Below are 22197 nucleotides of genomic sequence, written 5' to 3'. Positions count from 1 at the left end.
GAAAGGAAGTCCTTAGGCTGCTAGGGATGACAGCATAGTGCCTTATCGCCATGTCTGCCACTGCTGATGTGTGCAGAGTTTAATAGCCGAGGGATCCACTGCAAACTTCGTTCATTGTATGAGTTGGGTCTCCCTTAGCTTCTAAACCAGGAAAGTTGTAAGGCAGCAGGATTACCCATTTGTCATCTTTGTGCTACAGGGAAGCAGCTTTCAGAAGCAGGGCCTTGCTCTCCCCTCATGTCAACATGATGCTGATGAGAGAGGATTCTATTTGTAAACAGCCCTGCGCACAGGACCCCTGATCCTAAGGCATGCTTAATAATAAGCCCTGCCATGAAATGACAGACATCTAGGGCAAGGTTTAGCTGTTTCTCAGAGTCAGAAGATTTCAGCTTTGTTAGGAAACCAAAAGATGGAGAAAGCTGTCTTTAGCTACGTAGCATCTATTCTTATTTTGTGTGACCACTCTGCCTATTAGGAAATGACGCTTATGTAGTCAGTCTGTAACCCCTCCAACCCATAGGCACCACATAAGGTGCACACACACACACACACACACACACACACACACACACATAATTTCTATGTGTGTATGTGTGTACGCTCATATTCATTATGACTCAATGGATCAGTGAAAATGAAGGCAGCTGCAAAAAAGCATAACTTAAAATTTGCTCTAACTTGTAAAATAGAGGAACCAAGGGAAATGTAGAGTTTGGTGCCATTTGACCTTATAAGCCTAAACTTAAATCTGTACATTCATACCAAGCATACATACATACATACACACATACATACATACACACACATACATATGAGAGCATTCCTAGAAAACAATTCAGAACAGATAAGCAATTGCATCCAGGGCAAAGAATGATAGTCTGAGGTGCCCATGAGACTTTTCCTCACGTGAGATGCTATATGGGATCCCTTCAAGTCCTCAAGGTTCATTAGGAAGATCCACGTGATAAAGTTATTTTCATAACAGTGCCAAGACATCTCTTGTTGTCTCCACCCTCTCTTTCTGCTGTGAGTACCACGGAGGAGCTTTCTAGAGGTTAACTGACATGTGATACTACAACAAATTGAATCCAGAAGCAGATATGATAATCTAGTTATTTTTGATGAAGCCAGATGTTTGTGATATCAAAAATGTAAAACAATGTTGTTCTTTCATAAAGCTTCCCGGAAAGAATTTATTTTTTTGTAGCATTTAATATTTATGTTAACATAATTGTCACCCAGGAGTATATAATAAATTTTAAATGCTCCATTTTAATTTATAAGTCAAGCAATATCAGGAGATAGACCTGAAATCCCCTGAGGTTCTCTGGGATGTGTCCAGTCCCATCAGAACCCAGGGTGCTTGGGATCTCATGGATGGGGCTGCTAAGAAGGAACAAAATGCGAATGAAACAAAACTTTGCAAATAAAATATTACTTTTCTTTCCCCCTCTCCTCAAGGGAAATCTACAAGCGACCTGACATTTGGTGCTCTAGAGCATTCTAAGGCTCACTGCTTGACTTCTAAAGAAGCTGAAATAATTGAGGAGGAGCAGGGCCCTCTGTTTCCAAGGATTCTGTTCTACAGAGAATGTTCTGCACCCACTAATGTAAGTAGTCACTCGCTGGAGCTCTGTTGCACATGAGATTGAAAGTCAGAGTGATGTCATATTGAAAATCATCTGTCTTGGTTAAAGTTGGACTTACCCATCCCAGCACTCATGGGAATGTTGGGTCCCTGGGTGTGGTTTCTAATATTACAATCTCAATAATTGTTATAAGTTGCTCTATTTCAACAATACTTTGAAGTGGCTCACAAGAAAATGATATTGAGGACCACCAAAACTGGGGTCTAGAGCAGTAATCTGTACTTCAGTTTTAGAAGAGTAAATAACAGCAATATGTATCTCAGAGATGCTGCAGATTTAGATACTGGGTCAGGACTTGAGGCATAAAGAGAAGCATGCTACATTGCAGAGATTTTTCCAGGAGTTTCCCCATTGGCCGGACTTCACTTCTGGTCTCCACGGGACTTCTTGCTTCACACTTTGGGCAGGTCAGATCTCATCAGTGATTCTAACAGTGTGGCAGCTTCACATATCTGGGTCTTTTCTAGCCTATGGCTCACTGATATCAGAATCATGTCCCCTTTAAGCTGGAGCTGTATCTCCAGGACCTAGCATAGGGGCTGGCATGTGAAGGATGCTCACTGAAGATGCTCAAGGTCAGAGCCTTGGTTTAGACCTGACTCTGAGACTTTCCTATTCATGATCTCACTGAACTAAGATGTATCATCTCCTTTGTGCCTGCATCTTCACCTGGCATGTGGAGACTGCTCAGTGGGGATTGCCTTAGACTTGCCTGTGTCCACACTGCCTCTGGAATACTGTTGAGTGTGTGAATGACTGAGCAAAGCGGGTGGAACTGTGGAATACAGGGATTGCTGACTACAGGGAAAATTCAGTGCCCCTTCCTTAGACCCCATCCAAGGAACGTTCTTCTGATGCAGGGATTCTTGCCTGTGTACACTTTTCTGTTTCTGATCAAGGGAATTCCTCACTACTTCTTGCCTCCTTGTGGTGATGTAGTTTAATGAAGTCTTTTTGCAGATGGCTGCATGAGTCTTCCTCCTGTTCGCCTTGTTTGTTTGTTTTTGTTGTTATTGTTTTTTCGTTCTTCCTTTGATAAACTCTTAACTGGAGCCTCACAGGGGGTGGACGTTTCAGAATGAGTAATTCATAGCTACGCTTAGCCACTAATCAGAAGTTATTGTGGGCTTTCTCTATTCCATTAGATTTGCCAGAGTTATTCATCTATGAAGCGTTCTGCGCCACCTTTCAGGGGCTCTGACTGTGGTCTCACTTCTTCTCTTCCATCGGAAATATCTATTTCCAGGAGCCATTATTTCAATATGGAAGGCATGTGCTAAACACAGCCCAGTGACCTGAGACTTGGTTTGAGTCGTGTGTGTCGCCCCCCACCCACCCCCAATCTCTTCCATGGCATTGTACCTGGGAGCTATCTCAAGTTCATTGGTTCTTTCAGGCAAAAGCCTTTTTTGTCGACAGTCCAAGTTCTTTTGAGCTGCCAGAAACAATAAGAGGGCTATTATTGTGTGTGTGTGTGTGTGTGTTGGGGGGGTGGGGAGGTTGGCGTTGGGGAGTTGGGATAGAGGAGAGGGACAGTGGGAAAGTTAGAGTCAGGAGAAAGGACAGAGTCACAATGGAAGACATGGGGAGAAAGTGAGCAGACCGAGGAAGAGAGAGGAGAGGCGAGAGGAAGGCAAGCTGACCAGTTCTACCGTCATCTCAAAGACGACAGTTCTGAAGCAGTTGACAGCCTCTCCCAGGGAGCTCTAATATCCACTATGGACCAGGCTCTGTGCTATGCAGCCTATGCTTTAACCACATAGGCAAGCAGAGCGCTAGGAGTTTAATCGCCCCAGGTTGCAGTTAACTTCTGCTGTCAGAATCCACTGTAAGACTGTCAAAAAGCAGGTGGCCACACAGGTCAAGCTCCAGATGGCCTATGAACAACTCGTTTTCCTGCATGTTTCAGTTGGGATGGTGATTATGTGGTCATGGTACTCATAAGTAACTGATTACTGTTGAGCTCTAAGCAGACTGAAACAGTTGTGTCCTTTCTGGTTGATAACATGGCCAACGAGAATTTCTTCTTGGGTTTTCAACCTCAGCTTGGTTTTCCCTCATGACTTAGATGAATCTTTCCCATCATTCATCTGTGGTGGGTGACAGTGGTCCCATGTGTCCTGGAAGAAATGTGCTCAAGGACAAAAAGACAGCACTGTTGGAAGTGGCTGAAGGCTGAATAGAATCAAACCTGGGAGCCATGTGCTGGCTACTGAGTACTTAATGGCTGAGGTAAACGAGACACCATGATCTTATGGATGACAAGTTGTGTCAGGGTTAGTTTAGAAAAAGGCGGGATTTGGATAAGTAACTAATTAGGGAGGATCCACCGCTATCATAAGTATATATACTTATATAGTGATGGGATGGACTAGAAACAGAGGCAAGCAAATCTGTCAGAGGGAAATTGAAGTAAAACATGACCAAGTTGACTTAGACATTTCTGGATGAACAGTCCTCCAGCAGTGCTCCCACAGTGCTCCCAAACGCATTAGCTTAGGACAGAAGTCAGCAATGTAAGCAAAGCACTGGTGTCTGGGGGGTCAATAAGCTGAGATTCAAAAACTTTGGTGCTGAGATTCAAGAACTTTGAATGATATTTTTACTTTTAATGAAACAGGAACAAAGGTTATTGAATGTCTGAGACATTCTAGGGATTATGGACGTGAGTGGAAGGGAAAGAAGTAAAACTATGTTAGTAAGAGACAATTCCAGCTAAGTATTCATGGGCAAAAACAAGGGAGGGAGCGAGAGAGAGAGAGACAGAGACAGAGAGAGACAGACAGAGAGAGACAGACAGAGAGAGACAGACAGAGAGAGACACAGACAGAGACACACAAAGAGAGTCAGGCTGAGACAGACAGGGAGAGGGAGAGACAGAGAGACAAACAGAGACAGAGAAATGGAGAGGGAGAGGGAGGGAGGAAGAGATAGAGACAGAGACAGACAGTCAGAGAGAGAGACAGAGACAGAGAGAGACAGAGAGATATGGAGACAGAGAGAGACACACAGAGAGACACAGAGACAGAGAGACAGACACACACAGAGAGAATTGCATATGCTCAGGTGGGTAGTGACAATGGCATCTGATTCTGGAATATTTTAGAAGAACTGCCCTAAGGCTTAAAGGCATGGAGCTGCAGCTAAACGTTGGTGCTAGGAAGAACTCCAACATGTAGAAGGGAGGGTGTGTGATCGGTTGTTATTGTTGGAGTTGGCTTAGGCCACAAGGACCTAGAGAGACCTGGCCGGGCACGTGAGGTGGAGAAGAGAGGAAATAGCAGTCTACTTGGAGCAGAGGGTGGGTGGAGGAGTGGTGGATAAGGTTGCAGAGGAGAAGAGCTGCCAGAGGGGGCAGAGCCCTGACTGCTGTCTGGAGTAAGACATCTGGACGCCATGTTGGGGACTCAGCAATTGTGCTGTCCTTGCTCTGGCGGAGAGGGGACTTCAACTTTAGACACCTTTATTCCTGATGTCTGTCCTCTTGAGTGAAGGTAGTTCTGAATGAGGTTTGAGATATCATAAAAGTAAAATTTCAGGAGAAAGAGTATACTGGGGGCGGGGAGCCAAAAATATATGCACATGACATATTTTGGACTAGTGTTTTCTAAGATTTCAATCTGTTAGTTTTGCTTTGATCTTTAAGAACCACCCACAAACTCTGTTGCTCTCGGAGCAGAACATGGGCTGCTAGCGAGACATATTGCTTTCATGGTTTCAACTCTCAGTCTTAGAAGTTTTCACATCATTTAAAATATTTTAGCTCCCATTTGTGGGCTGTGGAGAATAATGTTAAGTGTCCCTTGCTGGCAATGTTCACTGAATTGCTACTGGAACCTGAACCTAATCTTAGTCCCTGCTTCCCAGGGCACAGGGCTCCTGTTTCCTTCCTTCAAATAGATGGTAGGGAATGAACCAAGAAGGAATTTTTAATGGAAGTATGTTTGGGCTCCATGGGTAAAAGCATTTGTCACATAGGCATGACTACTTGAGTTTGATCTCCAGACCTTACAGTGGAAGGAGAGCACTGACTCCCTAAAGTTACCCTCTTGTTTTCACAAGTATGCTGAGATATGTGTATGCCAGCACACATGTGCATGCGAGTGTGCGTGCATGCGTGCGTGCACACACACAGAGACACCCACATTCCTTTGCATGGGCTCATTATCACCTGTGTTTTCCATTGGAGAAGCAGTGTTAGCCCCCACCCACTTCTGGTCTGGCCTCTGGGTAGCCAGATTCAGATGTTTCCTTCTTTTAATTTCCTGGGGAAAATCCCACCACCTGTGTCTTATTTGGGGTTTTTGAACTGTGAGATGATGGCACCCACAATTCCTAGAATAGCTGCATCCATACGCCAAGTGTACCAGACTGCACACAACAACGGAAGACAGGATTTAGGGCAAGGAACAGCAAAGGCGTTGGGACCAGGCATCTGCTCCACAAACATACAGCTGAGTCCGGAGGTTGTGGGAGGAGAAGGCAGGGCCCCACTGACTCACTCGAGGATGTGGGCTTGCTGCTCTCATCTGCAAGTTGTGAGGGTCCTAGACTGGCTTTTCTTCGAGAACAAAATTTCAAAGGAGGTAGGCATAGGAGGAAGCAGAGTTCCCTGGCACCCAGGAGGTTTTGTGTGGGATTCTGTGAGAATCTGCTATATCCCTGGGTGTTCAAATCCCCTCCCTACCATTTTTCCCCCTGTCTGCATAGCTTAGCACTCAAATGATTCTTTGAAAAGGTAGGGTAGGCACAGATGGAAAGTCTTTTCTTCGCTTCAGTTCTAAAGTCTGGCTTGTATCTTGCCAATCTGGGAGATTATAGGAATGAGTTAGAACTTGTATAGAAAACTACCTGACCTCTTCCAGGGAGACCTCAGGGAATTCCTTAAAATATTTAACTTTTCTTATGTCTACTTTAGTGCTAAAAAAGGAGCTTTCATCCTACTGATCCCATGGTGTTTTATGTTGTGGCTTATTCATTTATAAACCTTATTATTATTATTATTCCACTGAAAAATACTAGACCTTTGCCGCTCTCATGTAGGTGCTAAAGACTATAGGAAAACTTGCTTTCATCACACTGTGTAAGAAAGACTGGAAGGGAAAGCAGCTAGGAGCTGCGGGTATCTGGATGGATAGCCCAATGAGAGAGCAAGGGGGGCCTGCAGCCAAGCAATGCCAAGCAGAAGAGAGAGGAAGAGGTTCTGCCCTCACTGGAGAGTGACTACACTAACTCTGGGAGGAACGAGGCACAGCCTACTGTGGCTACAGAGCAAGGGACAGTGATTGCATCCAGGGGAAGACAATGCGGAAAGTACAGGCTACTAGGATTAAGAAAACACCATTAATCTTTGGTTGTTGTTGCAAAATTGTGCTTTCCAAAGTCTTGGTCAAGGATGCAGAAGCCTCAGGATGAGCCCTGGGATGTTGTCTGAGGAAATGTGCAGTGGAATTCCCCTTCATAAATCCTAGAGGCTGGGAGGGCCTCTGAGAAGAGAAACGAGCTGTAGCACTGCCTGGAAGACGGCAGAACATGGGCATGCAAGGAGTAGCCAAGGAGCGAGAGATGGAGAGCTTTTTTCCTTTCTTAATCATGGGGAATATTTATTAAGTAATAAAAACCTATTAAAATAGAGGTTACTTTCATTCAATAAAATCTCTAATTCTTTCTGATCCTAAAATCATATACTTTTGAATATATTAAGTAACAAAAAGTAGAAATCAACCAGACAAGATCTATGAGTGACCTTAAAAAGTATCCATACTGTTTAAGAAATTTTGTTTTATGAATGCACCAAGGGGTTGCTCTAAAAGGAGCTGGCTTTATACACAAAGAAACTTATTACAACATTTTGTATATATAAAAAAAGGAATGTTGTAAATTGCCAATTTTGAGGTCAAAATTTTATATGTGCTTGAAAAACCTATCAATCAGTGATGCTCTTTTGGAGTGTGAGAGAACACAAGACAGTCTTTGTATTTTATGAAATAAAAATAGAAGTTAACAAAGTTATACAAAAAGTACAAAATCAATGCATACATATGCCCAAATGTTGATGTTCTACTTTGGTTCCCCATTGACATAATACAACACTACAAGAGAAAGCAACTTGTAGAGGAAGGAATGTCTTTAACTTACAGGTTAGAGTTCATGACTGAGGGAAGCTAGGGCAGGAGCACAGGGCAGAAGCCCGGAGGCAGGCACTGAAGCAGAAGCCACGGAGGGATGTTGCTTGTTGCAGCTCCTTGCTTTGTCCCTAGGCTCATGTTCAGCTAGCATGTTTGTACGTCATAGGACCACCTACTCTGCAGGGACACTGTTCACAATGTGCTGGGCTCTCCAGCATCAATTAGCAATCAAGAAGATGTCCCCAGACATCTTCACAGGCCAATGTGATGGAGGTAATTCCTCAGTTGAGGACCCCCCTGCTTGGGTGTGTCATGTTGATCATTAAGAGCCGCCATCACAGTGAAGTGTGTTTGCTTGCAGACTAAGGCCAAGGGTGCATCTTTGGTTCTTTACATAATTAAACTGTCATAAATGTGCATGAGATATTTTTTATGTGAGAAAAAGAATATATAACCTTATATAACATTTGAAGAGGGGGAGATGTTATGAAAGTATCTTTTTTCTCTCTAGAGGGATTACTTAAAAATCCTGGGAATTTTCTTCCTTTTTTGTATTCTGAGAAATTTTTTTAAAAGATTCTGAAATATCTTCCTTGTTGAAAGTTAAACTCTTTACATGTATCAATCCAATCCTAGCTAAACAACAACAACAACAAAATGTAGGGTTTGTATTTGTGCTACACTCAAACCTATGAGATGTTCTGTGACTTCCATGGAAAACAAGTTCCACACTGCTTGGCTTGCTGTCCACAGTGGGAACTGACTCCCAGGGAATCTCAGTTACTGCTGTTCATTGTCTTTAAGATTCGCTATTCCCACCATGCTCAGCTTCCCATATTGGAACTTGCATTTGCTCCTCGGGACACCATGTTCCCTGGGCATGTGTTAAGCGCTATAAAGTGCTCCAATACTTCTTACATCATGACCAGGTTGGCCCATCTGTGTGAGCTGGCAGATCAGTTCCTTCTCAGACCATGACACACAATGTGCCTGTACATCAGAGACTCTGAGGATACTCACTAAGTTGCCCAATAGTTTTACAGAAGAACCAGCCTTGTTTCTAGCTTCCCCATCCATACCTCTTCACAGGCTATGACTGCCAGAAGTGACGTTTTTCCTCACTTCCACCTTTCAGATGCCACACTTCCTGACCCATGTCCTATTTCCTTCTTGATTCATTCTCAGTGGTTTCAATTAACAGTGGCCATGTATGGAATTTTGACCATTCTTTTTCTTTTAAATTAAAACCATAGCACATGCCAAGAATATAACAGACAATATAACTGGGATTTAGAATTCAACACCAATGGGTGGAAGGACTTAATTAGATGGTCTTTTAGACAGAGATGCAATGTCTCTAAATCTCTCATCTTATTAGCAGCACAGAAGGACTATGAATTTCTTGTTTGTCTTTCTGGAACCAAGTACTGTGCAAAACACATGGTGGGCATTCCTTAAGTGTTTGTAAGATGAATGGATGAGCAGCAAAGGAGGGCAGCTTTGCTGGCACAGGGCTAGTGTGGACTACGGAAAGGGCTCAGTACCACAGCGGACTGGGTGATGGGAAATGGCTCAGACTTAATCACTGTGTACTTAGTTCTTCCAGCTCTTTAAAAGCATGTGAATGTGTGTGTGTGTGTGTGTGTGTGTGTGTGTGTGTGTGTGTGTGTGCACGAGCATGGAGGAGAACACTGGGCATATAAGAATATAAGAGTGCTTCCCGTTGGATGGTACACACTTACAAGTCCGGATACTTCTACTGTGGAGTAGGAGGCTGAGGAGGAGAGATCCCATGTTTAAGGCCTGTGTGGACTATAGAGTAAGTTCAAGACCAACCTGGATACACTTGTGAGTCCCTTTTTCAGAATAAAAAGTGAAAGGAAGACCAGGGATATAGCTCAATGGTCAAGTGCTTGTCTAGCTTGCATGGCAACCTGTCTGAATCCTCAATCTTGTCAAAAACACTTTTGCCTTAAGGAGTCTGGATGTATCCTCTGATACATGTTGAGATCTGACACATAGTATTCCACTTCCTTTAGGGTTTTCTTATTCTTGTTAAAATCCCCCCTCACCCCAAAGTCACTGTCATACTAACCTTAGCCACCACTTAAAAATTATATAATGTGAACTCCCTTCCTTGGCATCTCTTCTAATGCTGCTTGCCTTAACCTTACAGCTCCTTGCATGTTCCCAAAGACACAAAGATTATAGCTATATGTGCATATGCTATTTTAAGAATAGAACCATCTCTGCCTCTCTTTCCCTCTCCAAATCAACTATTGCTTAAATGAAAAAAATTCCTTATTGTTGGATCAAACCATAATTTATCACCTGTCACCATCAACTGGTGATTTATGATTACAAACATCATTCTGTGACCTCCTTATGCACGTATACCCATAAGCCTTGGGGAAGAGCTGACTTTGTTAACAAGTTACTTCAGCTATTCTCCTGACTCATAAACACACCATGGGGAAGGAGGGCAGAGATTGTTACTTCAGTTACAGATGAAGAAAACACAGTAAACGCATGGGAGGAGTAGCCTGCTTGAGACACAAACAGACTCACAGCTCAATTGTACCAGATCCAGATTTTCTGATAATTTAAACTGTGGCTGGCTCAGAGCTCCTTTGATCCCACTCCAACAAAACCACGAGAGATTTTATTGAATAAATCCAAAACCATGAGGAGAGGGGTGGACCAGTAAGCAGACTCTTGCATTAAATTATGTTTTAAAAAGATACACAATTCCCTACCCCAATCTCAAGACCAAATTCATTTGAAAGGTATAGTTAGGAGCAAATACAGTATGGTGAGAGGGGCCAGCAGTGGTAATGATTGTCCTGCAACTATCCCTTTTGCAATGTCTCCAATATGGCTCCCAAAGAGTGTGGGTGTGGCTTAGGTTGCCTAGGGGCAACAGGAGATGTGCATACTAAGGAAGCCACTCCTCTCACCCTGGAGGGAAGTGTTTTGGGGGGGGGGTCTGTAGGTCTCTGGTTAGGATCAGTCTTAAGGGCACATTCCTCAATTCGCTACTGGAAGTACCAGCTTTGTGATTAAAATTCACAGGTGCATTGAGCTGTCACTCACTCAGAGGTCAAGAGCATAGGAGGGAGGCTGGGCAAAAGGAGAAGAATTCGGTGGGAAAATTTAGGGAGCCTGGGGTGGGACTAGGGATGTGGGTGAGTCACGTTCCTTGGGTACAGATTTAAAGATGTTAAGAGGAAAAAAAAAATCAGAAACCAAGATAAACACTACTTTAAATCAACATTTAGTGTATCAATCAGTATATCATTTGGCAGCTAACAGGCTATGGCCAAAAGCGTCTTTGTAAGTAAGAGTTTATAGAAAAAGCCATTAGAAACGGAAAGTCAATGGAGAGTCAAGCTTATGCCCCGGTGTTTAAAATCCTGAGTTAAGCCCATGCATGTCAGACTCATGAAACCTTAGCCTGAGATCTATGAGAAAATATTTCTGAAGGAAAAGAGCAATGGATTTGACTGTTTCTGTTATTTAGTTGTCTAGAGAGTCTATAACATGTGACCAGAAGCTGAGTGTGTAAGGAAACTTACAGCCTCACAAATCTGGAGAAAATGCAATACCAAGCTGTGGAGCAGAGCCAAGGTTGTTCTGTAGATTTCAGAGAGGTAGTCCACCTCCACCCTCCAGCTTCTCACGCCTCCTGAACCCATGCAGTCTTACCTGTGTGGTCACCTAGCCTCCTCCCTGTGGTTGCCTGTGTCTGTTTGTTTGTTTGTTTGTTTTTTCTCATAAAGATCCATTGGATGATATCTACTCCAGAAGGTGAAAAGTCAGAACATCTACCATGTCCCTGTGTGCATGGTAGGTCCTACAGGCAGGCAGAGTCAGGACTGGAACAAATCTTTCTTGAGGTACAAGGCGCACCTCAACCAGCTCGCTATTAGGTAGGGACATTTCACTTCATGCTTGGCTTGCAGGAGTGGTGATGGATTTGGGGAAACAGACCTTTTATAATTTAAATTCCTAACGAAATGAAAGGTAAGTCCATTGGGGTGCTTACATTCCAGTCTCGATAACTGACACCAACAGACATATGATTCTATTAGAAGATCTGATTTCAAGTACTCAGCTGCTAATGATTGGGAAATGTTTATACTAAATTATACATTTCTTTTGTTAACTTTTCCCTTTGAGTACAAGCAATTTATTAAATTATTTTGATTACTACCAAGTGTAATAAATTCCAGATTTAAAAAAAAAAATGTAAACTCACCAGCTGGGGCAAAAATGTCCTCTGTCCAATCTGGCGCTCTGATTTTTAGTTACAGCGTGTGGCTGCTGCACCTGGGAGGCTGGTTAAAGCTTCTAGAAACAGTTTGCTTTCTTAAAGTGGTTCACGTTCTTCCTGTAACCTCATTTATATAAATGATTTGCTTTCTAAAAATTTTTTTATAGTGGAAAGGTAAAATTGAATTCAGCCTAGCTTAATGCAGTTTTTTTCTTACTGCATACTAAAAACAAGCAGAATCTCAATAAATATATAATTTGGAAACTTATTTAGGGGACTAAAATGTTCTAGAATTTGGATTAGGTGGATGCAGGATATTTTGGGTTTCCCATCGTGGGTGAGAATGTAAATTTACTTACATGCCCAATATTTATCAACTAGTGTTAAGTCTGAACTTGTCTAGCGACAGGGAAATGAATGGAGTTAACTGAGGGTCTTCAAATCTGAGATTCCTATAAGAGCCCAAGGTGATAGAATCAAAGAGGAGACTATCCATGACATTTGAAAGAAAAGATTATGTATTTATTCTAAAACTATAAACAAAATTTATCATTTTCTCCAATTAATAGAAATCAAAGACATTTCATACCATGTTGTACTATTGTCACTCTTTCAGGAAGCACTCACTGGTGCTTAAAACTTGTAGTTTTAGGTCCTTGACTGGATCTTGTTAAATGGGCTACCCACATCTTGCCCGTACAGGGCACATTTCTGATTTTTTTGATGATTGCATTTCGGTTTAGTTGATTTTCTTTGTAGTCTCATACTCTTTGTGTATTTAACCATATTGTTCCTAGCAAGGCTTCTTCTGGGTCTTCATTAGACTGCAAGAAGTGACCATGGTAGCCATTAGCTTCCAGAAGTCCCTTAGAAAGGGATGGGGTCTCATGAGCACCCATGATGGTGTTGGAAGGCACGTGCGTGGGTTTTGTGACAGTACCCACGGCTGCTGTGTGCACATGACTGTAGCCTTCATGTCCTATCCAGACGAGTGTTCCCCAACACTGATCCTCATCCTCTGCCACGCACAGTCTGTCCCCCTCTTCCACAATGTTCCACAATTGGAGAGGGTGATGTGAATGCCCTGTTTGGGGCTGTGCAAAGAGTATTTTTAATGAAACATATTCATTTCTGTCTTCTTGCAAGGTTCCTCTCCAGGGCACTGACCTAACACAGCATGATTGCTTTGTCAGCCCACAATCAGTATAGAGGCAGGTCGTGCCTCCGGTCCTGGTTCCTTTTTTCATAAAGTTAGTAATTCCCCATTGTGCCTTCTCAGGCCTTTATCGTATCTCCAGAAGATTCCATTTCAACAGTCTTCTGTATGTGCTAAGACACATGAGTGCTATTGTGAAGTCAACTTTACATGTCTGCAATGTGGAGTTCTGCTGAAGCTCCGGTTTCAAACAGATAATCATGAAGCTCCGGTTTCAAACAGATAATCATGAAAGCCAATTATGTCATACTTTGTAACTGCTGCTGTTCTTCTTAATTTCCCCACATTTAAAACTATTAGAATTTTGGTTAGTACCTTCTGCATTCATTTTCTTATTGCTATAACCAAATGCCTCTTAAGGAACCACTTAAGAGACAGTTATTTTAACGTATGGTTTGAGGGAATAGAGTCGATTAAGGAGTAGAAGGTATGTGAGCAGGTGGCCCTGTGGTCTCTGGTCACCTTGCTTTTATACTCATGAAGCAGGGAGTGGGCAGGAAATGGAGCTGGGCTACCAAACCTCAAGGTCTTCCCCTGAAGTGATTCACTTGCTCTAGCAAGACTCCACCTCCGAAAAGTCCCATAACTTTTCACAATAGCTGAGGACCAAGTGTTCAAACACGTGAGCCTGAGGGGGGCCTTCACATCTAAGACACAGCTCCCTTGAGTTTGTAGCTTCTAAAACAGACTCTCTCTGTGAATGAAAAGCATCTGCTTTGAGGCATATCTTCTCCACCCCATCTGTGAAGGTGAATGGAAAGAACGTACTTAGTTGTGCATGGTTGGAGTCAGATCACAAAGATGTGATCTAGACTTAATAGCACCGGAAGGAAAGAAGAAAGTTTATAAGGTGCCCTCTCTGTGCCCTTCTGTATCCTTCCGAGGTTTCTGACCTACTTCCCGGAAGTCCTTGTGCTTGAGGGCTGCTCTTGACTTCCTTGCTTAGAAGCTTGCTGTTCTCATACTACATTCTCTCTCTCTCTCTCTCCCTCTCCCCCCCCCTCTCTCTCTCTCCTCTCTGTCTCTCTGTTTCTCTTCCTGTCTCTTCTTCCCTCCCTCCCTCCCTTTCTTTCTCTCTGTCTCTCTCTGTCCTTCTGTTTGTCTTCGTCTGTCTGTCTCTCCCCCCCCCTCTCTCCTCTGTCTCTCTGTCTCTCTCTGTTTCTCTTCCTCTCTTCTTCCCTCCCTCCTTCCGTCCCTCCCTCCCTCCCTTTCTCTCTGTCTCTCTCTGTCCCTCTGTTTGTCTTTGTCTTCCCCCCCCCAATCACACACACACACACACACACACACACACACACACACACACACATCCCTTACTAGGAAATTTTGGATCTTAGTTAATCGCAGATGTAGTCAAGTCGACAACCAAGAATAGCCACCACAACCATCAGCAACTTGGCTAACACAGGTCGGAAGACTCCAAAGGATATTGGACGAAGTCAGCTCGGCCCATGCCTCTGACTATGGTTGCTTTAGACAGGAACAAACGTCTGGCTGCTTCAGTTATCGGCTGATAGTGGCTCCTATGATTAGGAAGGATAAGGCTTCTCTCGGCTTTGCCAGAACCAAGTGGTCATGTTCGCGGAGGAGTGGGAACGCTAATTTCAGGGATTTGACTCTGGTACAAAGCCCAAGGGTGCGATGTTGCTTTTTCCTTCGGCCCTAGTAAACATCTTATGCTCGGTATGGTGGTTGAACTGCTGGATGGAGTCTTCGGTTTCAGTGCCAGGAGGTTCACAGTAAATGAGAGGTGTGGGCTCTTGGGGAAGAGTGGCTGTGGCTTGATCTCCTGTCTGCACCCTGTCAATAAACACACACACACACACACACACACACACACACACACACACACACACATTCTGCAATGCAGGTATGCATCACAGGGAGGTGTTTTCTAGAGCTTTGAGAGCTGCTAGGAGAAACAGGCTGAGGTGTGGGTCCAGGGAGGCAGGAGGTCTGGAGAAATAGAACAGAGCCAAGAATGACCTTTTAGCTCCTACCATCCCATAATCCCAGCTTTCCCACTTCTGCCCTTATTTGTGCCATAATCAGGACACATTAATTTAGTTCCAGCCCAGGTACATACAGGGCTGTTCGAGTTTGGTAGTGAACTAGACACACATGAATTTTACCTTTCATAGCTTAACTGTTGAGCAATTTGAATGATTAGCAACTGATCAAATCATTAGCACCTGCTCAGTGTGTGGCTGTGACAGAGGAAGTGGGGAGTGGCCTAGGGGGGTCCATCCCTGGAGGCAGTGACCAACTGCCAATACTTGTCCTACTCTGAAGTCAAATTTTTTAAGCATCCTCTTTTCTTCCTTTAAGTTTTCTTCCTTGTGCTTCTCATGCTGCCCCAGATTTCCGGCCCTTCTTTTCGAAGACCTCTCTCACAGATCAGCCTCTCTGACTTTATAGTCCCCTTAGGCGCTTGTCTTGGATCAGCAGCTGTTGGCTGGACACCTGTGTCAAAGGTAGACCCGTGAAGAATGCACTCTCCATTGTATCCCTCCTTCCTTTTCTGCCTCTGACTGGTTTATCTGCCTTCTTGTCACCCCAGTTGTAAGCTTTGTGGTGTTTGGCTTCCCAGTTCTGCCATCCATGTTACTCAGTCACCTCCTTCATTCGTACCCGCCCTGTGCCGCTTCTCTCTCTTGCTGTTCATTTCTCACCAGTAACATTGTGGGGGGATCTAGGACACTCTGCGCAGCCGCAGTTGCAGTGCCATACTCCCGCGGTTCTGTTACTCTCCGGCTGTTTCTGGTCTCTTTAGCTCAGGGGATTCTCCTCTGGAACCTCCAGAGCTCACGAATTTTGTCTTCAGAGCTTGTCTCTCTGTCACTAGTAACTTTCCAGCGGATTGTTGCTGAACTCTGCATGTAGACATCTGGTTTCTAAACCCGGCACTGCCTGCCTAACTCCTGGTTCACCTGGGCATGTTCTTAATCACGTGTGCTGTGGTCATTCTATCTGTGAACTCACCGTGTTCCTCTCGTAGAGCCGTGGCGGGGATGAAATGAGTCAGCGCACGTGCAGTAGAAAGTATCTGACATCACAGCACTCCGTGGTGCACTTCCTCTTTGTCTTAAAGGAAACTCGAGGAGAAAAGGGGGTTATTTCATTTTGTGTTTCCACATTATAGCCCATCATCAAAGGAAGGCAGAGCAGGAACCCAAGGCATCCTAGGATCCTGGAGTCAGGAACTGAAGGCCATGGAGGGATGCTGGTTACTGGCTTGCTTTCCATGTGGCTCATCCTGCTTGCTTATACCAGGACCACGTCTCCAGCCAGTCTGTTATTATGATGAGATATGAACTGCCTTTAGCTTTTATTTAGTGTGTAAGTGAATACACAGCACGCATGCCATGACATAGGAGTGTAGGCCAGATGACGACCTATGGTGTCAGCCTTTGTGCTCGATCCTCTTGAGACAAGGTCTTTTCTGCTGTTTCTCATGACATACCCAGGCCTAGCTGGCCCCAAGTTCTAGGAATTTCCATCTTTGTCTTCCGTCTTGCAGCAAGAACTCAAGGACAAAGGGGGCTGTGGCCCTCTGGCGCCTCGTGGGTTCTGGAGGATTCTAGCGTAGGTTCTCACTCTTCTTGCTCAGCAAGAACTTTACTCATTGAGCCATGCCCCCAGCCCAAGATCCCCTCCACCAGTGTATGTTTGTTCTTATGAAGGTGTGCTGTGCTGACTGGTTTATGTGAAAGTTTGCAGTGGGCCTGATCTCAGGGCCTCTCTGTCCTGTGAAATGAGCACACTCGGAGACATGTAAACCTCAGAGATGAGCTCATGGGAGCCATTTCTGCAATGAAAATAGCGATGTGAGGGTGTGCCAGGGACTTCAGGTTCACAGAGTATAATTAGAACTTTTCTCAAATCACTGCCCACTGTAATTTCATTGTTATGTATATTCTTTAATTATGGGCTCTAATAGTCCAGTTTAGTTCTGTAATTAGGTATAAGGACATTAATTTCAGAGACATAACAATTGGCTCAAATGTACTTCTAAATTCTTTCCCATATCCTACCTTACAAGAAAAATTAATGCGCCATAAAATTTTGTGCAGGGAAAGAGCTTCCCAGAGGGCAGCTTCGAGAAGCCCGGGGGCTTGGGTTCAGGGAAGACATGAGACTCTTACCTTGGCTCCATTTCTCTATTGAATGTCTGTCTCATTTCTGATAGGCCAAGTCAAATCTATGGTGGACAGAGAAGAACCCCTCAGTTCACATTGAATCTGTATCCCTTAACTGGAAAACTTAGTGACATCAAAGCCTGACGAGTTGTGGGAAAAGGAAAGAACAGTTAGGGCAACTGTGCCCATATGCAAATAAAAATCATGCCGGCCTCATGAAGCTAAATGCACCATTTTTTCAGCAAGTCCCAAGAGAAACAAGTGGGCCTGTTTCATCTACAGTGTCTTCATGTGTACCCATTGACCCCATTCATAACTCTGCCCTTCCCAGCCTCCAGTAACCCCTTTTAAATTATACAACAAACTCCTTATTTAAAGCTTCCACCCAGGAGGGGGAAGGTACAGTCTTTGTGCCTGACTTTTTTATTAATGTCTTCCAGTTCTATCTAGGCTACCTTGAATAACAGGGTTCCATCCTTGTCATGGAAGAGTATTTTATTGCATATATGTCCTACATTTTCTTTATCCATCCTTTCATCAGTGGACATTGGGGCTCCATTTCTTAGCCTTTGGGCTGCAATCCATTGGAGGGTATAGTGTCTGAACACACTGGTTTCCTTTTGTATGTTTTGTTTTCTTTGTATAGGTACCCAGTCGAGGGATAGATAGCTCAATCATGTGGTAGTTCTGGTTTTAGTTTTTTGAGGGACTTCTGTGATGTTTCCATAAGTTATCAGTTCTTATGGACACATAATTTATAATATAGGCTTTAATATATAGCATATAAATATAGGTTAGAGTTTAAGCTCTACGTCTGCTACTTACTAGTCTAAAGGTCAACGACTGCAGGGCGCTGCACAGAGGTGATTTTTATTTGCTAATTACATTGCAGTGAGGATTCATAAATCTACTGTCAGTGTCGGAAACCCTCAAAACTCATTTCTTCTCTATGATCACCTTAGCTGTGAGAGACAAGGAACACCCAAGCATGTTATCATGAGTGCTGTCGTAGAAGGAATGCTGCCTCCTCAGCAAGAACATACTAGAAGATTCTCATGACTAAAGGGTCATGCTGGGTGCTGGACACACAGAGTTCATAGTGTGGTAGAGACAGGTAGGTAGTTCAGTGAGTGGAAGACCGGGACCAGAGTCTGACACAGCACTTAACCACAGGCTAAGTGGTATCATGGGAAACATTTGGTCAGTTCTCCAGGGAGCATGATGATGCATGAGAATGTTGGCCATGTCACTGTGTACAGGAAGGTTTCTCTCTGTGTGTGCATGCGTGCATACTGTGAGTGTGTGCACACGTGTATGTGTATATGTGTGTATGTGTGCATGTGTGTGTATGTGTAAGTATGTGTATATATGCATGTGTGCATGCATCTCTATGTGTGTGTGTGTGTGTGTGTATACATATCTAACTTGGGAATATGGGGACATGCATGTGCGCACAAGTTGGGGTGAATATGTACATGACATGTATATCTCACAGTTATTTAAGTTGAATGTACTCTATATCCCATTCCACATGTGTGTATGTGTGTATGAGGGCATGTATGTGTGTGTGTATGTATGTATGTGTGTGTGTGTATGTGTGTGTGCCTGAATGAGTGATAAATGAGCACTCAAGAATTATCTAATACTCATCTGTTCCGCCTAACATCTCATAAAATACTATTTAGGCTTCACTCTTGGTCACATGATCCAGGCAGAACCTGGCAGAGAACTTCCATGCTGAGTCATGCTGAGTGCACCAACCCTAGCCTCACACAGTGCTTTCCCCTACTATGCCCTTCTCTCACGAACACGATGCTTCCCTCTTGCTACACAAGGTGGGTCAAGCATGCTATGTATGGCTCCCTCCACCCCCAGAGTCTAACCTACTCAGGTTCTTAACACATTCTCAGTTAACGTATGTTGAATAAGTTAAGACAATTTTTAGTTTATTTTGCATGTTTACAGCTTACTAAAGTGGAACATAAGTCGCATTCTTACCTCCCACACCTTTTGGAAACAATAGCAGTTCCTACTTCCTCCTAGCCTATTGTGTGCTGGGCACTGAGCTAAGCATATCATCTATAAAGCTTTTAAGAAATGCCAGGTTGGAAATATTGTCCCCTGCCTTTGACAAATGACAGAAGTCAGGCTCACTACAGCTACCATTTCCAAGTCACACAGCTAAGGCTGCGTGTCAAAGTCTGTGCCGCTACCATTTATGTCCTTAGGCTTCCATTCCCATGATACATCATTCTTAGTTCTCTGTTTCCTGCTTAAGTTGAAAAGTCCATGCATTTCTCTTTGGAAGTCAAAGGGCACCATCTGGTTACAAGGGGACTGCTTCCTCTGTGCACAAGGGTTTTTCAGTCAACCTCACAGAGCAAACCAAAAACATTATCCCAGAATCATGTCTAGTTTGGGTTTGATCCAGCCCTGGATAATGTCAGCTGGACCCAGGGGCACATAGGAATGATAATATCTCACTTGAGACCCATTATGGAGACTGAGACTCTCCTCCCTTAAACTAGTGCCTTTCTCTTTTGTTCCCCAAGAGTTTAGACAGGATACTTTCTATGCCAGGGGAAGCCACGTGCAAATATGAATATTACAGGGGGGGACTTCAAATATGTCTAGACTTCATTCCTTTCAGCTCCGTGTTAGCTACGATGGCAAATTTAAACAAAAGAGCATGGACCCTCCCTCTCCAGATTGCCTTGCACAAGGCTAACATTCAATGAATAATTTATTTGTTGAAGGATCTTAGCTGACTGCTCAAGGCTTAAATAAACCTCATGAATACATCTCAGTTGATGTTTTTGGGCTCTTGGTGTCTTCTCCCAGTGGGATTCTCACATTCATGGGCAGCCTAGGAGAAAGAGGAAACCCTGAGGATCCTGTTCTACATGTCTTATTTCTCCCCATCTGACTTGCCACCAGTCTCCAAGTTAGATGATTCATCCACAAAGTCTTTATTTAACATCCTGGAACTGAACAGTACCTCCCTAGGAGCCTTCAACCTCATCAACCACCACCACCACCACCACCACCACCATCACCATCACCATCACCATCATCATCATCATCATCATCACCTTTCAGCAGCAGCAAGAATATGGGGCTCAGCCCTCTTAGAGAAGCCTTTGTTACCAGTGAACTGTGGTGAATGCAGAAACTCATGACTGTATAAGCTGCTACACATGGTCAGCCTTAAACAAGACTCTTATATTATCCCCTTTAAGACCAAGGGAACACTGCAGAAGGGAGAGGGGATGGGAAGAATATAACAGCTAGAGGACAGGAAGAGGGACCATGAAATACCAGCTTCAGGCAATAAACTCTAAATAATTCCAGGTGACCACATGGGGTCTGCACAAGAACAGACCCATCATCAGCTCAGTGTATATGGAGGTGGGGCTTGAGAAGTCCTACCTGTTACTAAGGAATCTATTTCCTACCAACAGACTCCAGGAAAGGAGAAGTCATTACCATCTGTCACTGTGTGCCAACATATGACATTACCAGGTTCCGATGGAGAATTCCAATCAAATGGAAATGTAGATGGCTCTCTGGTCAAAGCAAATGGGACATAAAACAGAATCAAAGGTCATGAATCTGGCAAAGGGGCCAATAGGGAGGAGGCAGGGATGGATGGGTGATAAAAGAGGGTAAGGGAGGCTTGGTAACACAAATGCAGTATAGACATGTGTGAAATTGTCAAAGACCTAACTAAATTAAGGAAACTCTTGGGGTACAGATTTCAGTTCTCTACCAGCTATCTTGCTTTTTGAGACTCCCCCTGTGCTCAATATGAACTTCGCCGGCTCACCTTTTAGCTTTCTTATGTATTTGAAATACAACTATCCATAGTGCCTGGTGATTTAAGTAGTTTTTATACCTAATAAATCAGTGCCTCTCTAGGCTCACGGGTTTGAACACTTCATCCCCAGTTAGTGGGACTATTTGGAAAAGAGTTGACAGTGTGACCCTGGTGAAGAAGGTTTGTCCTTGGGAGTGGGCTTCGAGGTTTCAAAAGAGAGGTTGCCAAAGACTTCTACAATTTCCAGTGTGCTCTCCCCACCTGCTCTGCCTCCTACTTTCGAATCAAGATGTGAGTTCTCAGCTGTCCTTTTGCTCTACGATCTAGGACTCTAAGCTTCCCTTTCTACCTCCAGTTCCTGGAATGACAACTCTGAGACTAATTATTTATTGTTAAATGCCTAGGCCATAAGCTTTGGCTCATTCCCTGACTAACTTGTAACCTATTTAACCTATTCAAACTTTTATAACTTTACCATTTGGTTAGTTACCTCTCCTTCAGTCCTGCCCTCTTCCTTCTTCATGTCTCTTTTGCGTCTCTCTCAGCATCTCCCTGACTTCACCTACTTGCTGGTTTATGTTCATCTCCTAGGTCTGTCTCTCCTGTCCTCACCTGAATCTCCCGTTAAGACTCTCATTATTTCCCAGAATCTTCGCTCTTCCTGCCAGTGTCATACCTCCTATTTCCTGCCGCAGCTCATTGGCCATCAACTTTTTAATTGACAGGTGGTGCTTATAGGAGATTATCTCTACACTAACCCTCTGAAACTAAGCCTAGCTAAATGCTTTCTTGCATAAGTTGCCTTGGTTATGGTGTTTATCACAGGAAAAGAAAAAGAAACCAATATGGGGCCTGAGCAAAGACTTTAAAAGATTATTCAAAGGAAACCGTAAAGCCATGAAGAATTTGGGTAACTTGTAAGGAAGAGGAGGAATAAAATTGGTGAAACCCCAAATCAGTATATGTCACTTTGGG

At 43.7% G+C, this 22197-nt stretch overlaps 1 protein-coding gene across 2 annotated transcripts in view; it reads left to right on the top strand.

Annotated features, from left to right (window-relative positions):
- The window catches only part of Ddr2 (discoidin domain receptor tyrosine kinase 2), a 127892-nt gene that overhangs the window by 19629 nt on the left and 86066 nt on the right, over nucleotides 1-22197 (top strand). For both annotated transcript variants that reach the window (XM_021159760.2, XM_021159767.2), the window contains exon 2: nucleotides 1465-1613. In XM_021159760.2, coding sequence (XP_021015419.2) covers nucleotides 1465-1613 — 149 coding nt within the window. The remainder of the gene's footprint in view (nucleotides 1-1464; nucleotides 1614-22197) is intronic.

This window comes from Mus caroli, chromosome 1 (assembly GCF_900094665.2).
Source record: "Mus caroli chromosome 1, CAROLI_EIJ_v1.1, whole genome shotgun sequence".
Taxonomy (NCBI): Eukaryota; Metazoa; Chordata; class Mammalia; order Rodentia; family Muridae; genus Mus; species Mus caroli.
Note: the sequence above shows the minus strand (reverse complement) of the source record. Positions and strands in the feature narration are given on the sequence as shown.